The sequence below is a fragment of the Xyrauchen texanus genome, chromosome 4, assembly GCF_025860055.1.
Source record: "Xyrauchen texanus isolate HMW12.3.18 chromosome 4, RBS_HiC_50CHRs, whole genome shotgun sequence".
In the NCBI taxonomy this organism is placed as follows: domain Eukaryota; kingdom Metazoa; phylum Chordata; class Actinopteri; order Cypriniformes; family Catostomidae; genus Xyrauchen; species Xyrauchen texanus.
In genome coordinates, this window is record NC_068279.1 from 31,925,006 (window position 1) to 31,944,510 (window position 19,505).

The window sequence follows — 19,505 nt, forward strand, 5'->3', positions numbered from 1 at the left end:
GCTTGGTCAGTCTTAGAAACCAGCTAGACCATTTGAGACCAGACCTGGCTGGGAAACTAGCTTAAACCAGCTAAAACCAGCTTGACCAGGCTTGGAACCCTGCTTTAACCAGCGATGAACAGCTTGGCTAGTCCGGGAGACATGCTTGACCAGTTAAGACCAGCTTGGTCAGGCTGGAGGCCATCTTAACCCAGCTAAAGCCAGCTTAGCCAGGCTAGGAAACAAACGAGACCTACTTGGTCAGCCAGGAAGACAAGCTTAAACTAAATAAGACCAGCTTGGCTATTCAGGGAGACCATCTTAAACCAGCTAAAATCAGCTAGGCTGGACTTAGACATCATCTTAAACCACCTAAGACCAGCTTGGCCAGACTGGGAGACCAACTAAGACCAGCTAACTAGATTAGTCTGGTTTAAATGGCTTTTTCAGCAGGACTCTGATGAACTGACAAATTGCCCGAAAACAGCTAAAATCACACCAGACTGACTAGCCGTGGAAACCACAGGAAAATTTACCAGAAGCCTCTAAATGAAGGTAACATATTAGAAGGTAACTTTCCTGTGTGTCCAATTATAACTCAATTCTTACTGTCTGAAAATCTATATCCGGAAGTTAAATGTCAACACTAGTCTTTCTTGGACTGTTGAGTGACTGCATAGCACCTCTTCAATATCTATAATTTATGAAGGCATTTCAAGTTACCTGGTCTAGCATGTGCCCTCTCATCGAGGGCGTGCGAGTGTGAGAAAAAGGGCTGCATTTATCTGCACATTAGCATGGTGTGGCATTAAAAGTTTCTCTTTTCTGTCATTATCAGAGATGCCCTTACTGTTCCATTACCAGACAGTTTGTACTTTATGTTAATCTCTCTAGTGACCACACTGTTTTTTTCCTGAAGTGAGAAGATAAAAAATGATGGGTGTTGGACAAGGAAAAGTCTTTGCCAGAGCCTCTGGCAAGTGAATGTTGAGTGAGAGAACAATGTCTTCCCTTGAGTAGAATGTGGTGGTGCACTGTATATTAATGCAGAGAGAAGAGGAGCCAAATGTGAACTTCTGCTGGGGGAAGAAAAACTAAAAAGCAATATCTTTTCAAAAAATAAGACATCTAGCTTCAAAGATATGTTGTGTGAGAGGGAGGAATATTAAGAGAGAGAGAGAGAGAGAGAGAGAGAGGGGGGACTACAGGCAGTGCTTCATACAGCAAGACTATGAAAAGCACACAAAAAAATGTATATGAAGGCTCTGTCGAATTTACGTTAACACATCTGAAGACATTACTAATGTTTCTAATGAAGCATAATCACCCACCCTAAGGCAAATCACATCTGGATAAAATGAATGAACCAGTGAAGAAAAGTTCAAATGTCTTAATATTAGTTTTGAGAGCTGTAATAGGCAGCTGTGCTACATTGTTGCTAGGTATATTTGCAGATAGTTCAATCAATATAGATTCAATAATCAAATTCCACAAGACTGGACTTGTGGATAGTTAACATGAAGCACTTTCCTGTGGGATTGTCCAGTTGTGTGACATGCTATAATGTACATAAAAAAATTTCTTTTGTAATTCTTTTTTAATCATTATGCATGCAGTTCACATTAATTGAGAGACAACATGGAATGTTTGTAATTTGTTTTAAGTTGATGTCACTCTGCGGTACCATTTGAAATTAAATAGTGACGGCCAAAAGTTATTTAAAATGGTTCTAAACTTTAAATAAATGTGACCACCCACCGCCGATATTCACTTTCCCTTATCAATTCTTATAAATTTTAACCTAAACTCTTGAAGTTTTCTTTTAAAAAAGCATTTTTAAAGGAATAGTTCACCCAAAAAATGTAAGTTATTTCATAATTTACCCTCATGTTAAATGTTTGTGACATTCTTTCTTCAGCAGAACACAAATTCCAATATTTTTTTTATTTTTTTTGAAGAATTTCTCAGCTCTTTTGGTCCATACAATGCCAGTGAATGGGTGCCAAAATTTTGAAGCTCCAAAAATCACACAAGTCAGCGCAAAAGTAATCCATATGACTCCAGCGGTTAAATCAATGTCTCCAGAAGTGATATGATAGGTGTGGGTGAGAAACAGTTCAATATTTAAGTACATTTTTACTATAAATTCTCCTCCCTGCTTAGTCAGGCTCCACTTTAACTTTCACATTCACATTCTTCTTCTTGTGTTTTTGGTGATTCACATTCTTCATGCATACGCCCCCTACTGGGCAGGGAGAAGAATTTCAAGCAACAATTGACTTAAATATTGATCCGTTTCTCACCCACACCTATAAAATCACATCAGAACATATGGATTTAACCACTTGAGCCATATAGATTACTTTTATGCTGCCTTTATATAATTTTTGGAGTATCCACATTTTGGTATCCATTCACTTGCGTCCATATCGACCTACAGAGCTGAAATATTTTTCTACAATTCTTAATTTGTGTTCTGCAGAAGAAAGAAAGTCATACACATCTGGGATGACATGGGAGTGTGTAAATGATGAGAGCATTTTCAATTTTGGGTGAACTATTCCTTAAGTCATGAAATGCACACTTACAAAAACTAAAGGATATTATTATATGAATTTATATAAATGCTACAGACATACAGTACACTATTAAGATTAAGAATCAGTAGCATGAATATCTTGTTTCTGCATTATTACATTTGGGATGGAAAGAAATATAGAAATTGTTTTAAATTAAGAAGAGAAAAATTCAGATTACTATAATTCTGTCTAAAATGCACTGACTTTAACATAGACAACGGTTAAATACATGCATCTATCATACCCATGGCACATAATAGGTGTAGCTCTCTGTATTAAATCAGCTTACACCTCCATGTTAATGCTATCCAAGCCTACAATAACACAATACAAAGCATCCTGCTGTCTGATCTTCAGATCCTTTTATGAACTGATGAAAAAAGCTACAGTTCATCAAGTTTGTAACATGCCACATGTACACAATATGTTTACAGTGCGGTTTACCATTATAGGGCTTCTATTATCCTATTGCTGTGTTATTTTTGGCAGTGCAGTCTTGAAGTACACAGATGAGCTCAAATTAGATCAGTCAAGCAGTGCACAGAGTTGCAAAAGAGTTGCAAAACAATTGGTAGACAGCAAAATTGAGCAAGAGAAACTAATATGTGGGTGGGATGGAATCTGACCTAGCAAGCATTCTTCAACTCCAAAAATACTGTACCTCTAGTATATTTTTAGTATGTCTTTCTAGAATCAAGTGCTTCAGACAATGGCACAGCGGTTTATTGGAACTTAGGTCAGAATTTTGACTTGGCCATAATAAGATCTCATTATCTTTTGTTTTAGCTTCTCTTTTGTTGATTTACCACTGTATTTGGTATCATTGGTGGTGGACCATCTTAAATTTGAAGGGCTGAAGTGCCAGGTACCAATGAGTGATCCACTCATGCTGTAGGAGCATGTAAAAGGGGCCCACCACAGAGTGCAGATTTCACTCTGGACCTGATCTGGTGCCTCCTTTTTAGTGAAATCAGTCAAGGGGATGGTGACATCAGAAAAATTAAGAACAAACCTTCTGTAATAGCCCGGGAGATAATTCTGAAGAGTGCCTCTGCAACACTGCGTGCTGAAATGTTGCATAAAGGCACTGATATATTGTTGCATAATCCACCAGGAATATCCATGTGCTGACCATTCTAATGGCTCGACAAGGTCCATACAAATTCTTTCGAAGGGGACCTCGATTAATGGTAATGGGTGCAATGGCGCTCTTGGGGTGGCCGGTGGATTCACCAACTGACATTCACGGCATGCCGCACACCATCTGTGTACATCCCCATGAATGCCTGGCCAATAAAAGCGGGCCATTAGGTTGTGCAGTGTTTGTTCTTGTCCTAAGCTAAGTGACCTTCCATAGGATTGTGGTGAGTGCCTGGAAATGTTTTTCCCGACAGTTCCTCAAGACCAGTAACTGGGTTATATTTTCATTGGTGTTAGTGTCTTGCATCACTCGATACAACCGGTCCCTAATAATTGATGTCCGGCTGGAGCTGCTTACCATCGATTACTCTCACTTGGTCAAAGGTGTTCCTAAGGATTTCATCACACGACTGCTCTAGAGGTAAATCCCCCTCTGGGAACTTCCTAAGGATGGGAATGCTGAAGGATTCCCCTCCTGTGCCATTCTGATGCTGAGCAGATGTGGACGGCCCCGGCTCCGCCTCCCCAGCCATCACGTCACATGACACACACACAGATTTTGGTTTGCAGGACCCATCCACACATAAAAGATTTAATAATCTCTTAATCTCCGGCCAATTGGTTCACAGACTTGGTAGATGGGTGAGGTGGGAGTTAACTGTGAACTCCAATCTATGCTTTACTCCCTGAAATTTAATAATGGTAGTTATTATTATTTGTGAACATCCCCATGCACACACCTCACCATCACCTTGTGTTTTGTACCGAAAGCCCTGTCATGAACTAAGCCATGGTGGATCGAGGTATGATTACAGCCCAAATTGCTGTATGCTTGGTATGTATGCCCCTTCATTTTTACCAGTATACGGTACATCCCTGCTCGATTGGTGGCAGTCTGTGGCATGTCGGGTACCCGGATCCACGTCTCCGCCTCCCTTATTGGACACCAGCTTTGGACATGTCTCGGGTTCCTGCAACTCCGACAGACCGGCCCAGGCATAGACCTCAACCTGGGAAGGATGATGGAGAGGGATAGGGGTGGCGGTTTGGATGGCACCACTCCCCATTTCCCGGGGAATGGGTATAGGGCGAGAGGGAGGAGAAAGAGGGGCAAGAGGAGGAGAAGCAAGAGAGAGAGAGAGACCTAGACTGCTCGCCGGCTTCCAGGTAGGCCGCTATGTGGGCTTCGGCCATCTGGAAGTTGTCATCTACCAACGTGGGGTGATGGCACTGGACCCATTCCGCGGTTCTTCTGGACAGGCAAATCGTTAGCTGTTGGGAACACTCAGCTGAGGGAGGTTGCAGGTTTTGTTCTGGGGTGCGGCCAACCTGTTGCAGGACAATGGTCTTCAGCTTCACATAGTCCAGGCGGTCCTCAGGTGTTAGATGCTGGGCCTCCCGGAAAGCAGCAGTAGCAAGTGGAGTGTCCACTGAGCTCGTGGCCAGACAGAGGCAGTGGCTGTCTACTCGAAGATGCCCATGAATGCCTCCGGTTCGTGATGAAACTTGATGGTTCTCTCAGATGGTGAAGTGACTCTTTTCATAACTTCATTTCCCCTATTCTGTTCCAGTTTCATTTTATTTTCATTTTTCCCTTTCCCATGTATGAGTGATTTGTGTGTGTGTCTTTGTTTAGATTAGTTATGTGTTGGTATTTTAGTTAAATAAAGCTTTTAAGTACATTCTTGCGAGTCGATCCTGGTCTGCTTGTAAATCAATGTAAATTTAACGATTAGATCTCAGCTGCATGCTAATAAAGTTATTTTTGTGTGGCCACAAAAACTATCCTTTCTGAGAATTAATAGACAAATACTGAGTGCTCGCTGGACGAACAGATAAATTGATTGTAATATTAATTCAGCTACCTCAAGTTAATTCTATTAACCAATCAAAATGTTCATAATTAATTGTTATTATTTATTTATGTTTCCCTTTTAAAGATATTTTGATTGTGGTATATTTTGATAAATAATCTCATCCCTGTTTCTAAAATATTTAGTTTCAAAGCTATACCTATATGTGTAATATTATTGTCAATAAGCCATGATTTTTTTATGATTTTAATGGTGGAGAATATTATTCAGACAAATAATCTAGTTATTTGTCTTTTACGTATCTAAATTATAACAATTGTCAAACGCAACTGATTCCATTATAAATATCCTTACATAGTAATGTAGAAAGGGGACCGTTTAATTTAATTCCTAGCACATACATACTGTTTCCCTTACAAATAATGGTAATGTACATGACACATTAACCCGTGCAGTGTACATTTTTTTATACAAAATTCGCTACATATATTGGTGTGAGAATCTTGGCACTTTAACTGATTACTGTTTGTTTGTGCATCGTGGAACACGCTGACATTCATATGCATCGATGAAATTGTTTTCATTAGTGATGACCAAGATCACAAATCACTGGTGTTGTCACTATGGCTACGAACGTTCACGGGAATTCCTAAAGAGACTTTTTCTGGGCAATTTACTGCACATGCGCAACCTGCCGATGCCATATTGTAAACACATTACAGCTAAGCTATTAGCATAACACAGCACCGATAACCTAACCAGTTAGCAAACTTTCATTGAAACCCCTAAATACGCTACAATACATTTACATTTACATTTATTCATTTGGCAGACACTTTTATCCAAAGGAGGAAACCATAAGCGAATCATCTTAAGGAGACCGTTGTACAAAAGTGCCATATTACAATGTTTCACTAGCATCAGAATAGTATTCAAAACATATACAAGTGCAATTTTTTTTGTTAGTGACTAGTTAAGTGCTCTTGGAAAAGAAGTAGTTTTTTTGAAGACAGAGAGTGCTTCACGGATGGAGTTGGGAAGGTCATTCCACCAACGCGGTATGATGAAGCTGAAAGTCAGAGAAAGTGTTTTGGTGCCTTTTTGTGTTGGTAAAACAAGGCAACATTCCTTAGCCGAGGCTTCAGGCTTCTAGTGGGCGTGTAGCTCTGCAGAAATTATTTTAGGTATGTTGGAGCAGACCCAGTGACTGTTCTGTATGCCAGCATCAGAGCCTTGAATTTGATACTTGCATCAACTGGTAGCCGATGGAGAGAGACAAGGAGTGGTGTAAACTGTGCTATTTTTGGTTAATTAAAGACCAGACGTGCTGCGGCATTCTGGATCATTTGCACATGCAGGGAGGCCTGCAATGAGAGTGTTACAGTAGTCCAGTCTAGTCATGACAAGTGACTGAACAAGCAGTTGTGTGGCATGTTCAGATAGGAAGGGTCTTATCTTCCTGATGTTGTAGAGTGTAAATCTACATGATCTTGCGGCCTTTGAGATGTGGTCCTTGAAATTTAGTTTGATATCATTGGTAACCTCTAGATATCTACTGACTCTAGGGGCTCAAAGAGAGCCCCACGCAGGCCTTGCAGGACTACGGAGAGGTCCCATGAAGGAACGAGGCGAGGTATGGAGGGATTCAACCTCCTAGCACCTCTCAAGAATCTGATAATCAGGTTGTGCTTTCCTAAAGACTTGCCGTCCACTATGTCATGGTGCACATCTATGGCTGCTATGTACACCTTCAAGGTGGAGGGGGACAGCCGTTCCTCCAACCTCTCCTGCAGAAAGGAAGCAGAAAAGCAGAAACTGTGCATCTCTGGTGGTCTTCGCTTGTTGGGAAGAACACCACTTAGCGAACAGACACCACTTTAAAGCATACAGGTGCCTCATAGAGGGGGCCCTAGTCTGAGTGATGGTGTCTACCACAGCAGGTGGTAGGCCACTGAGGTCTTTCACGTCCCATCCAAGGGCCAGATGTGGAGGTTCCAAAGGTCTGGTCGCGGGTGCCAGACGGTGCCCTGTCCCTGAGAAAGAAGGTCTTTCCTCAGGGGTATTTGCCAGGGAGGGGCTGACACGAGGAGCATGATGTCCAAGAACCAAGTCTGTGTGGACCAGTAGGGAGCCACTATGGTGACCTGCTCCTCGTCCTCCCTGACCTTGCACAGGGTTTGTGCAAGTAGGCTCACTGGGGGAACACATACTTGCATAGTCCAGGTGGCCAGCTGCGTGCCAGCGCATCTATTCCGAGGGGGGCCTTGGACAGGGCATACCAGAGCGGGCAATGGGAGGATTCCGGGAAGGCAAACAGGTCTGCCTGTGCCTGCTCGTATCGACTCCAAATTAGCTGAACATCCTGAGGGTGGAGTCTCCACCCCCCCCTTGTGGATGACCTGTCGTGACAGTGTGTCTGCCGTGGTGTTGAGGTCATGCGGGATGTGAGTGGCTCACAGCAACTTGAAGTGCTGCTGACTTCAGAGGAGGAGATAGTGAACGAGTTGTGACATGCGAGGGGAGCGTAACCTGCCTTGGCAGTTGATATATGCAACCATCGCTGTTTTGTCTGTACGAACCAACACATGCTTGACCTAGATAAACGACCAGATCCACCATAGGGCAAGCAGTATTGCCAGCAACTTGAGGCAGTTGATGTGCCAACGTAGCCGTGGGGCCGTACAGGGGCCGGCGGCCATTTGCCCATTGCATAACTGTCTTGGTGTCGGTTGCAACCACGATACATGTGGAGACCTGCTCTAGGGGAACTCTTGCCCAAGGGCTGAAGAGACGGCGAGAGATCGGACAGATGTGTGCCGTGGCGCCATGCCCATCTCGGAACTCGAGTCCGGAGCCAGTGCTGATGCGTTCTCATATGCATCAACCCAAGCGGTGTGGCCACTGCCGAGGATGCCATATCTCCCAGGAGCCTCTGAAATAGTTTCATTGGGACCGCTGTCTTCTGTCTGAATGCCTTCAGACATGCCAGCACCAACTGGGCGCACTTGTTTGTGAGGTGCTCCATCATCGAGACTGAGTCCAACTCCAAACTGAGAAAAGAGATGCTCTGAACTGGGAGGAGGTTGCTCTTTTCACAACACGTCCTGAGAGTGAGCTAGGATTAGCCAGACGTCGAGGTAGTTAAGAATGCGGATGCCAACATCCCTTAAAGGGACAAGGGCACCCTGTGTGACCTTCGTGAAGAACCCAGGGGACAAGGACAAGCCAAATGGAAGGACTTTGTACTGGTATGACTAACCCTCGAATGCAAACCGCAGGAAGGGTCTGTGTTGAGGTAGAATCGAGACGTGGAAGTACGCGTCCTTCAGGTCTACTGCCGCGAACAAATCTTGATGCCGGATGCTCGTTAGAATGCGTCTTAATGTCAACGTCTTTACGGGAGTTTGTGTAAGGCCCGGTTCAGAACTCGTAAGTCCAAGAATGGCCGCAACCCACCTACCTTTTTTCGGCTGGAGGGACAGGCTCTATCGCACGCTTCCGTAGAAGGGTGGCGATTTCCACACGCAAGGTGGCGGCTTTCTCATCTTTTCTCATCTCAATCGCCCCATCGATTTTTTCTTTATGTAAGGACCGTACGCCTGATTGGTGCAGTAATGTATTGGACCATTGACCAATGGAATAGAAACTACAGCCAAGGTTGTTCCTGGGGACTGTTGAATTTTATATCAATTTGGATGAAAAGTGATACAGCTTTCCAATTGTACTTCAAATTTTTCAATTACAGTCAAAGCACACTCGAAAAGGCCACCACTGCTCATTGTTTGCTTAATTTATTTGGTGCTGATTATAATAGACTGAAGTGGCAAATATTCAGTGAAAATTATATTACTGTATGTATTATATAATTTATGTTTGCAAAGGTATTGTTTTGGATTTTTTACTATTTCCATGTGATGGTCTCTTGAATTGGCATTTGTGGTGGAAATTCTAATCTAACTTAAAATAAATAAAATTTTCCTACAGTCCCTAACACTTATACTAGTATCTTACAACTCAGAATCCACTGAGAGGTGGACAGCATCCCATCCTGCAGGAAAATACTCACTCTGTCCAGACATCTCCTATTCAGCCCTAATACTAAATCATTCACTTGCGCTGTAGCAACTAACTCAAGAGGGACTCCAGTTTTCCCTTTCTTTTCATTTAATGATTTACGGCCCGAGAGATCTCAATCAGATGCAGCAGTGGGAGACTCAACTGAACAAAGTTTGAACATAAGTTGATATATGTAACATTGCATGATCACATCTCACAATATTTGTTCATTCTAGTTGGTTCAAATCTTATCGCTTTTCAAAAATTGCCTGTTTTAAGCAGATAACGTAAGGGTCTTAGTTAATAATAAGCATTAAAATGTCAGTATACAACAGCTTCAAAACCAGTCGTAGCTGATCCTAGTTCCTCAATTCACATTTTAGTATTATTTTCCAGACATTATTACTTCATCTCAGAATTCATCTCACATTCTGTTTTTAACTCAAACTTTCCTGAAAACATACACATATCCCTAAATTGTATCACAGGTTCATGGCAGTATACCTACTTGCAGTACATACTTAGTACGGACATCAAATACCACTTAAATTGTTGTTTTACAATAAAGTAAAGAAATAGATCCACACATTGTTATGAGAAATCCTTTGGGTTGAAACATTGCAAAGTAAATGTGAATCTTGTAAAAGTGTGAGTACAAATATTTGGGAAATGCATGATCTCCAAGATAAGTCATTACTGCTAAGCTGGATCCCACTACTGGAGCAATTTTATTTGGGAGGCCAGTTTTTTATATGATCCTGTTTGTGTTTTATTTGAATTTATTATTTTTTTTAAATACTCTTTTTTTTTTATACTGAGAGAAGAGACAAGAGGACATTTGTTGCACATCTTGTTTTTAAGGCTAACAATATGCCATTTCTTGTCAAGCTTCTGTTTTGTAATGAGGATTTATTCACATAGCTACATACATGTAAAAGGATCTGAAAGACAAAATGTCAAATAACTGCAAAAAACAAGAACTGTTAGGATGGGTTGCATATTTGTGGAAAATACTTGCAGGCCAGTGATAAGTTTATGTCTCTTAAAATGTAGCATGTCTTTCAAATCAATGCTCCAAAAGTATGCAAGCTGGTTTTGAAGTACTGTGTTCCTACTTTACCAAGTTTCCAGCCATTGATTCATGCATCATCAAATCAGAATCACAAAGAATATTCTCTGCTCATGAATTCTTTGAAATAAATGAGTTTTTATCCTTCAGAGCCAGTTAAAAGTGTAATGTTTGAGAATGTGTTGGATTTCATCTTCTTTGTCCAACAGTAGGCTTCAAAAGTTAAATATATATATGTGTGACAAGGAGGAGGATGGGGCCGGGCCGCGAGGACACACGGACGGCCCTGAATCGGGCTAATCAGCCAGGATGGGGTTAATGATGAGCTGGAGGCGCAAGTTCGAGTGAGAGATGCATAAGGCTGCGTTGTGTGTCTGTGTTTGTGTTTATTTTTAGTTGAGTTTTACAATTAAAATTTGTTTACTGTTCATCCGGTTTCCGCCTCCTCCTTCACCATTCTTTAACTGTTACAATATGATAATTCATTTCAGTTAAAATCAAAACAAACATATGGGAATCAAGTAAATTTTGGGGCTAATCCTCATCAATTGTCAGAACATGGTGTGAATACACATCTAGGGTTTGCAGTGTTGTGCAATGAAGAGGCTTTTATTTTATATAGTAAAATTAATGGCGATAAGAACAAATATTGTGTTTATTTTTATTGTGTGGATAAGGTGTCCACATACTTTTAGTCATTAAGTTAATATTTTTCTGAGTCACAATTATGTACAGTAACTCATAGTGAAATACTGATATTTGCAAGGACAAATCTAAGCACAATAATTGAAGGGGTGTTGGGATTAATAAAAGCTGGGTAAATCACAGCTGATATGTGATCAGGAAAATCCATAAAATGCACTTTTGACTGAGAAATTCATGTATAACAACTGTCAAGGCTGCTTGAACAGTTAATTCAATAAATTGCACAATCGGCAAAAGAGAGGTTTGAGTGTGCTCTTTAAACGTGTTTTGTGGCTTTTGAGATCCTTCAGATAAGTATCTTCTGAAGTATGGGACTGCAATGTGACAGAAGACAGAGAATGAAATTCCTGAGCAATTTTATAGTTTCGCAAACTTTTCTAACTTATGTTTGGATTTACACAGAAAGGTGGGCTAAAGCTGGAGCAGAATCAGTAATCAGAAGGAATAAAATATTTGAAATGCCTCTGAGGACCTTCCTGTTTGCGGCAGAGCTTGATTGAGTTGTCAGCAGTCACCTGTGTGCTTGATTGACTGCCTCACATGCTTGCGATTTGGACAGTGGTTCTGACATAGAAGCATGGGATTTTTGAAGTGTCTCAGCTGTAAATATAGACTTTTCAACCCCATGGTTTGCATCTTGGTACTTGCCATACTGTCTCAAGATATTAAACATCAGCATTGTTGTGTATGTGTTAGGATTCCCATTGTATATAGCCTAGCTGAAAAATTGTAACCTGGGGCATAGTTCTATAGGCTGCAAGCTGTCAACTAGTGGAACATTTTAATTGAAATGTCATGACAGACAGGGAGAAAACAGAATTCTATTCTCTCTGCACTGTCAGTGGGTTGGTAGGTATACTGGGCAGGAGATTATCTATACTGTGGGTAGAGAAGGTCTGAATGACAAAGACTATATGCTGCTCGGTGCCAATGAGGATTGGAATTTACAGACTGATCACACTGGGAATTTGGCGACAGTAGATTGATTGTTTTTCAGCTGAAATCGGCCTGTGCTTACCAAAATTGGAAATGCCCACAGGGTAGCAGCAAAAGTGAGTTTGATATTTGTAAGGGATAATCCACAGCTAGGTGTGCTTTAAATGTTTTTAATGAACAACGTGGAAGCGAAGAACCACCCGACGCAAAGTGAATTAAAAATGTTTAACTCAAACCTAGCTGTGGATTATCCCGCTTACCTTTGTCACATGCCAGAATTGATTAGTTACAGCTGTCATTGATTTTTACAGTGTACATTTTGACTGGAAGAATATCACTAACTGTTAATTTTTTCTACAGGGTGTTAGATCTAAAGTTCTGCCTAATCAACACACAGTAGTGCCACAGGGAAAGCTGAACATTTGAAATTCTGAAAAAAAAAAATGTGTGATGTCAGATGCCACTTGTCAGTAATTTGGCTGAATGGGGTTGATTTCAGGTTACATGAGCATTCAGAACTTTCGGCAGGTCGATTTCCTGAGTAATCATCTTTATTTAATCATCTGTTATCTAACATTGTATATACTTCAAAATATATTATAAGGTAATCTAGTTATGGTTTTGTGCCTCTGCACACACCATAGTGGCCTGTACATCTGTCTCCGTGGCAAGTGTTGTCGAATATGTAGCCAATATAAGTGGTATTTCATGAAAATAATAACTAAAACCAGCTCTGAAAACAAACAGCAATGCATCCCAATTCACCATGAAAGTAGACCGTAGAGACTGGTCTACTATTTAAAATGTATTCATTATATTATGTTTTGGTGCAATTCTTTTGATTAAATTGTTTTGGTAATAGCCATAATTGATCAGATCGAGAATCAACTTCAATTAACTGACATTCAACTAAAGTATTCCTGGGGGCATGTTGCCCCATAATAAAAAAGGTCATTTCAGTCACTGGTGCCAACTGTGCAAAAGAGCAGATGCTAATTACTACAACACAACCATAACTTGCCTCTTAAATTATAAACGCAGAGTTTACATCTGTTATACTATACAGTTATCTATACAGTAATCTATAGCTGAGCTGAGTGTCTCTATGTGGTCTTCGCTCTGCTAATAGATTTAATGCCATGTAATGACATTAGTACCAGCACGAGCAATGTGAAGATTGCATGGTGTGGCGTGTAGGACGACAGCACACATTACTGTTTTCATAAATATCAGCATCCCTGGAGGTTGCACAAATGAATTTCTGTGAAGTCTGTAAATTTTGTCCAGCATTGTAAGTGGTAAATTGTAAATTTGCATTCAAACCTAACAGTGGCTCGTGGACATTTGAGTGTCTCTGTGACTTATTTTTTTATGCATCTTACTTACTGTGTGTGTGTGTGTTTTAGACTGCTCATTTATTCATGACAATAAATTGTCTTCTGCCTTGTGTTTCTTCAGACTGTCCGCACTATCCGCCGGCGCCGCTGTTACCCACCAACCTGGAAGCGCTGGGTGTTTTTTCTGTTCCCTGGCACCACAATTGCCACATCAGCAGTGGCCTTATATGCCTTTGTGGAGACGGAAGAGAACTACTTTTACATCCATAGTATCTGGCACATGCTGATTGCCGGAAGTGTCGGCTTTCTTCTGCCGCCACGTGCTAAACCTGATGTGAAAGTCACTCCCCTCAAACGCCGGCGAGGCTGTGGCTACCAGCTCTGTGTCAATGAACACGAGGAGATGGGATTGGTGGACCCAGCTATCATTACAATCAACAGCATATGCACCAGCTGATGATGTTCAACAGAGTTTAGCAACACAGACTTGTATTTGCCTTTCCTCTCGTTCCTTTGGAATATAAAACACGGAAAACGAAGCCAGAGAACTTACAGATGCACTGTAAATAACTTTTGACTAAACACATGCATACACATAGAGTATATGTACAAGTTTTTTGTCATTTGGATTACAATTATTGTTAAAATTGTTTGCATTGTTAGTTTCTTGGATGGTTTGTGTCAGTACAGCGATGCACTGTTATTAGTGCATTATTTAAAAAGTCAAAGCTGATTTTGCTGCTGCTACTTGACATTGACTGTAAAATTGAACAATGTATCATGTAATTTATTCATTGTTTTCTGGCTCTGAAATGACCAAATGTTTTAGATTTTCTTCTTTTTTTAATTTTATTTTTATTTTATTTGTGTGTGTGTGTGTGTGTGTGTGTGTGTGTGTGTGTGTGTGTGTGTGTGTGTGTGTGTGTGTGTGTGTGTGTTTTGAGGATGCAAACGAAGAACATTTTTGGTGGATGTACTGTACCAAGGGCACTGCTTTGTATCTAGTTTTCTTTACTTTCTAAACATCTTTTGCACTAAGACACAAAAATGTGATACTGTTCATTTTTTAAATATACTGTAAGTATAGATATGACTAAGTCACAATGTGTACAACTTGTAAATGTATAGTATAGTTGTTTTCAGTGGAATGTTTGATTGTACTTCGGATTGAATTGTATTGCCTTTGCAGCCTAATTGATTGTCGATTTATAGAGGGTTTAGGAACATATCCATTGCCAAGACCAGGTTTTAATGAATAAGAAACCTCAGATAATAACCTCAAATTTCCTGTTGTATTTACCAAGTGAGGGTCAGAGGGAGACACTTTAAAGCATCTGCAAATGATAAAGCAAATAAACTGTTTATTTTTTTTTCTGTATTAAATCTGATTCTGGTTTATTTGTCCTTGAGCAAGTGAAATGACAGATTGGAGTCAAACTCCAATACATTAGAGAGATGAAAAACTGCAAGCAGAGGCCTCTGTGAATCCAAACCCCTGCATGGTTTTAAATGAATGATTCATCCCAACAGAGGCAGATCTTACCATTAAATCATCCTCTACATGTCACTTACTGTGATGATGCTTATGAGAACATTTATTGCCTTTAGGATGTTCTCAGCTGTACCCACAGTGCTGCACTAGCTTTATCAGCTAACATCACATCTTAAAAGTGTCCTGTGTTTGTGGTTACAAAAACATTTAAGTCCTAAACAAAATTCCACTATATTCACATGTCTTATGATCACAAGATTTTAAAATGCATCTATTTATCACAACTGCCTTTTGGATGAATCATAAAACAAGTTTATGAATAATCATCATACTCAAAGCTGAAAATATTCATGCAACTTGCTGAACAAAAGAACGTCTAGGTTACGTATGTAACCTCCGTTCCCTGATGGAGGGAACGAGACGTTGTGTCGAAGAAGCGACACTAGGGGTCTCTCTTGAGTGCCGAATATGCCTCTGATCTATGAATAAAGGCCAATGAGAAGTAGGCAGACAGTATTTGCATGGTAAAAGCAGGGAAATATGTTGAGTTCATTCAGGATTTTTCTGAGGAGCCGGAAATGGTCCGGCCACCACAGTGGCTCGGCTCAGCGACGTGGCCGGGAGGACACAACGTCTCGTTCCCTCTGTCGCTTACTTCGACGTTGTGTCAAAGAAGCGACACTAGGAGTCCAATTTAAATCACGCCATGCGCTGAGCCGTGTACTGCTGACACAGGAGCGGGCAGGTATTTCACGTGCAAAGGCGACCAACTGTGTCAGACTGCACGTACCCTTCCCCAGTGCCCCATAAAAGACGTCGGAAACCTTCTGGTTACTCTAACAGGGGAACAAGACGATGCTTGCCGGGCCTCTTTTCTCTCTATGTTCCTCAAATAGAGCCAAAAAAAGGCTGGGGCCCTTGTTTCCTATTCTTTCAGGGAGAAAAGACCCTGCGGAGACCACACCTGCCCAGGAAGGGGGAGGTAAATGTGGTAAAATACATCACATGGGCCACTCAAGTCGCATGTGGGAAAATGGCGCCTCAGGGAGGGGGGAGTTGCTACAACACGGCGACTGGAGGGCAGCTGGAACTGCCTAAGGGAGTGTGGGTCACTTGCGAGTCCACGCAGGAGTCCCGGCCAGTGGAGCACCTATTCAAGTAAAGGGTAGATTTGAGTACACGCAGTGGATTGGGTCGGCGAATTCCTCCGCTGAATTGCGGACCCACAGGGTTGGGAGGAGTCATCCAGGGATCTGAATGAAAGGAATCTCCTGGGAGAGAAAGCACACAGTTTTACCTTGGCCGAGGGAAAGGGCACTAGGTGCAAGTGATCCACCCGGTCAGTCCGTCAGCGTGTAACCGAGTTCTACCGGCTCAGACCTGAGAAAACATGGACGATACTGACTAAACCCTGAGATTTTAAAACCTCGCAAAGGTATTAGGTGTTGCCCAACCCGCTGCTCTACATATGTCTGCCAGGGAGGTGCTCCTGGCCAGTGCCCATGAGGACGCAACACTCCTTGTTCAGTGTGCTCGTGTGATAGGCCAATTAAATGGCATCCACTACCCAGTGGGAAAGCCTCTGTTTGGAGACAGCGTTCCTTTTCCGCTGTCCACCAAAGCAGACAAAGAGCTGCTCAGAACCTCTAAAGCTCTGCGTGCGGTCCAAGTAGGTACGCAAAGCACATACTGGACACAGCAACAAAGGGGCTGGGTCTGCCTCCTCCCGGGACAGCGCTTGCAGGTTCAGTACCTGATCTCTAAAGGGTGTGGTAGGAACCTTGGGCACGTAGCCCAGTCGCAGTCTTAGGATCACATGTGTGTCTGCCGGACCGAGCTCCAGACAAGTGTCGCTGACAGAGAATGCTTGCAGGTCCCTGACCCTCTTGATGGAAGCGAGCGCGATCAGCAGGGCAGTTTTTAGTAAGAGGGCCCTGAGTCCAACTGATTCTAGCGAATCGAAGGGGGGTCTCTGAAGGCCAGAGAGGGCCACTTAGGAACCTGATGATTAAGTCATGCTTACCCAAAGACTTGCCGTCTACTGCGTCGTGGTGGGCCACGATAGCAGCAACATACACCTTCAGGGTGGAAGGGGGAAGCCTCCCCTCTAGCCTCTCCTGCAGGAATAATGTTCTCTGACCTAACTGGGCACCTCTGTGGGTCTTCAGCCTGGGAAGAGCACCAATTCGCGAACAAGCGGCACTTCAGGGCATAAAGTTGCCTGGTAGGGGGACCCTGGCTTGGTTAGTCGTGTCTACGATGGTAGGTGGTAGACCAGCTAGATCTTCCGTCTGGGTGCGGATGCCAGAGCGTGCCCCGTCACTGAGAAAGAAGGTCTTTCCTCAGGGGAATTCACCAGGGAGGGGCTGTCGTGAAGAGTACGAGGTTCAAGAAGCAGGCCCGGGTGGGCCAGTAGGGTGACCTTGCATAGCACCTGTGCAAGAAGGCTGGGGGAAATGTGTACTTGCGCAGCTCCGAGGGCCAGCTGTGTGCCAGTGCGTCTGCCCCGAGGGGAGCCTCTGTTCGGGCATACCAGAGCGGGCAGGGGCAGGTCTCTCGGGAGACAAACAGGTCTACCTGGGCCTTGCCGAATATGCCTCTGATCTATGAATAAAGGCCAATGAGAAGTAGGCAGACAGTATTTGCATATCCAGCACCCGGACATAAGGGTATAAAAGCAGGGAAATACGTTGAGTTCATTCAGGATTTTTATGAGGAGCCAGAAATGGTCCGGCCACTACAGTGGCTCGGCTCAGCGACGTGGCCGGGAGGACACAATGTCTCGCTGTGTGCCAGTGCGTCTGCCCCGAGGGGAGCCTCTGTTCGGGCATACCAGAGCGGGCAGGGGGAGGTCTCTCAGGAGGCAAACAGGTCTACCTGGGCCTTGCCGAATTGTTCCCAAATCAGCTGGACTGACTGGGGGTGAAGCCTCCACTCTCCACCGGGCAAGAATTGTCGTGACAGCGCGTCCGCTACCACATTGAGTTTGCCGGGGATGTGAGTGGCGCGCAGCGACTTTAAGGCTCTAAAGTAGAGATGACGGGTAAGTCATGACATGAGGCGGGAGCATACACCGCCTTGGCAATTTTTGTACGCCACCGCGGTGGTGCTGTCTGACCTGACTAGGACATGTTTGTCTCGAACTAACGGGAGAAACTTCCGCAGGGCAAAGAATACAGTCAGCAACTCTAGGCAATTTATGTGCCAGCGCAGCGGGGCCCCTTTCCAATGGCCGCGGCTGCGTCCCCGTTGCACACGGCGCCCCAACCCAATCTGGAGGCGTCGGCCGTGACCAGGACGCGTCGGGACACCTGCTGCAAGGGCACTCCTGCCCGCAGAAAGCAGAGGTCTATCCAGGGTTTGAATGTTTGGCAGCAAGCGGGGGTGACCATCACACGGTGCGTGCCGTGGCGCCATGCTCGTCTCAGGACTCGAGTCTGAAGCCAGTGCTGAAGCGGTCTCATGTGCATCAACATATACAAGCATATAATGATGATTTATATTTTAGAGTTATCGGGACAGATCCGTAAATAAAGAAAAGAAGGTCCACATGTGTATATGTGCGGTAGTTTGAAGCTGACAGCTTGTAGCCACAACACATGAAAGAAATTGAATAAAAATGTATTTTGACATGATTAAAATAAAGAAACCTCAAACTGAGAAGAGTCTGCAATCAAAAAGGGAAAGGGACAGAGGCCGTAAAAAAAACACAAAACAACATCAGCTTGGCTTTTTCATAGTTGGAGACAACTCTAAGAAAGGATTTAAAATTGACCCAGAGATGGAGATTTGCCCACTCGACAGGTAAGATATTTTATTACTGCACCGATAAAATTAAGAGACAGGTCTGGTTCGTTGGACTGTCTCTTAGCACGGTAGTTCGTTAGATAGTGCATGGTACAGATTATTTGTCTGAGTAAAATTCTCCATCATTAGAATCGTAATACGTCTCATTGTATCCACTCACAATTTCTTTTGTAAGGAATTATCTTTAATAAGGGAATTATGATTAATTCACTTATTGGAGTAATATTATTCTCATGGCTTATCGAAAATAATATTATACATATTTAGTTACAGCTTTGAAACGAAATCTTTTAAAAACAGGGATGAGATAATTTATCAAAATATACCACAGTCAAATTATCTTTGAATACCGACAAAATGTATTGCTATTCTAAACATAAAAATAATCTTACACATACAAAATTAAACAGGTTGGTGAATAGTGACAGAATGTTAAATAAATGATGAATACAGAGAAAATTTACTTTACGTCTTTTGACAATGCCAAGAACCATTTATTCCTCTTTGAGTCTAAATCGATTTGCATTCGAATTACCCAAAGTATTCAACTAATACACCAGACTTTTAAGCAAAAGTGTGGAGATGTACTTG

General features: G+C 42.5%; 1 protein-coding gene across 3 annotated transcripts in view; it reads left to right on the forward strand.

Annotated features, from left to right (window-relative positions):
- LOC127635881 (transmembrane protein 8B-like) overlaps nt 1-14,154 on the forward strand; it is a 203,253-nt gene extending 189,099 nt beyond the window's left edge. For all 3 annotated transcript variants that reach the window (XM_052116163.1, XM_052116155.1, XM_052116172.1), the window contains one exon: nt 13,737-14,154. In XM_052116163.1, coding sequence (XP_051972123.1) covers nt 13,737-14,072 — 336 coding nt within the window. In that variant the 3' untranslated portion in view covers nt 14,073-14,154. The remainder of the gene's footprint in view (nt 1-13,736) is intronic.
- The last annotated feature ends 5,351 nt before the right edge of the window (nt 14,155-19,505 follow it).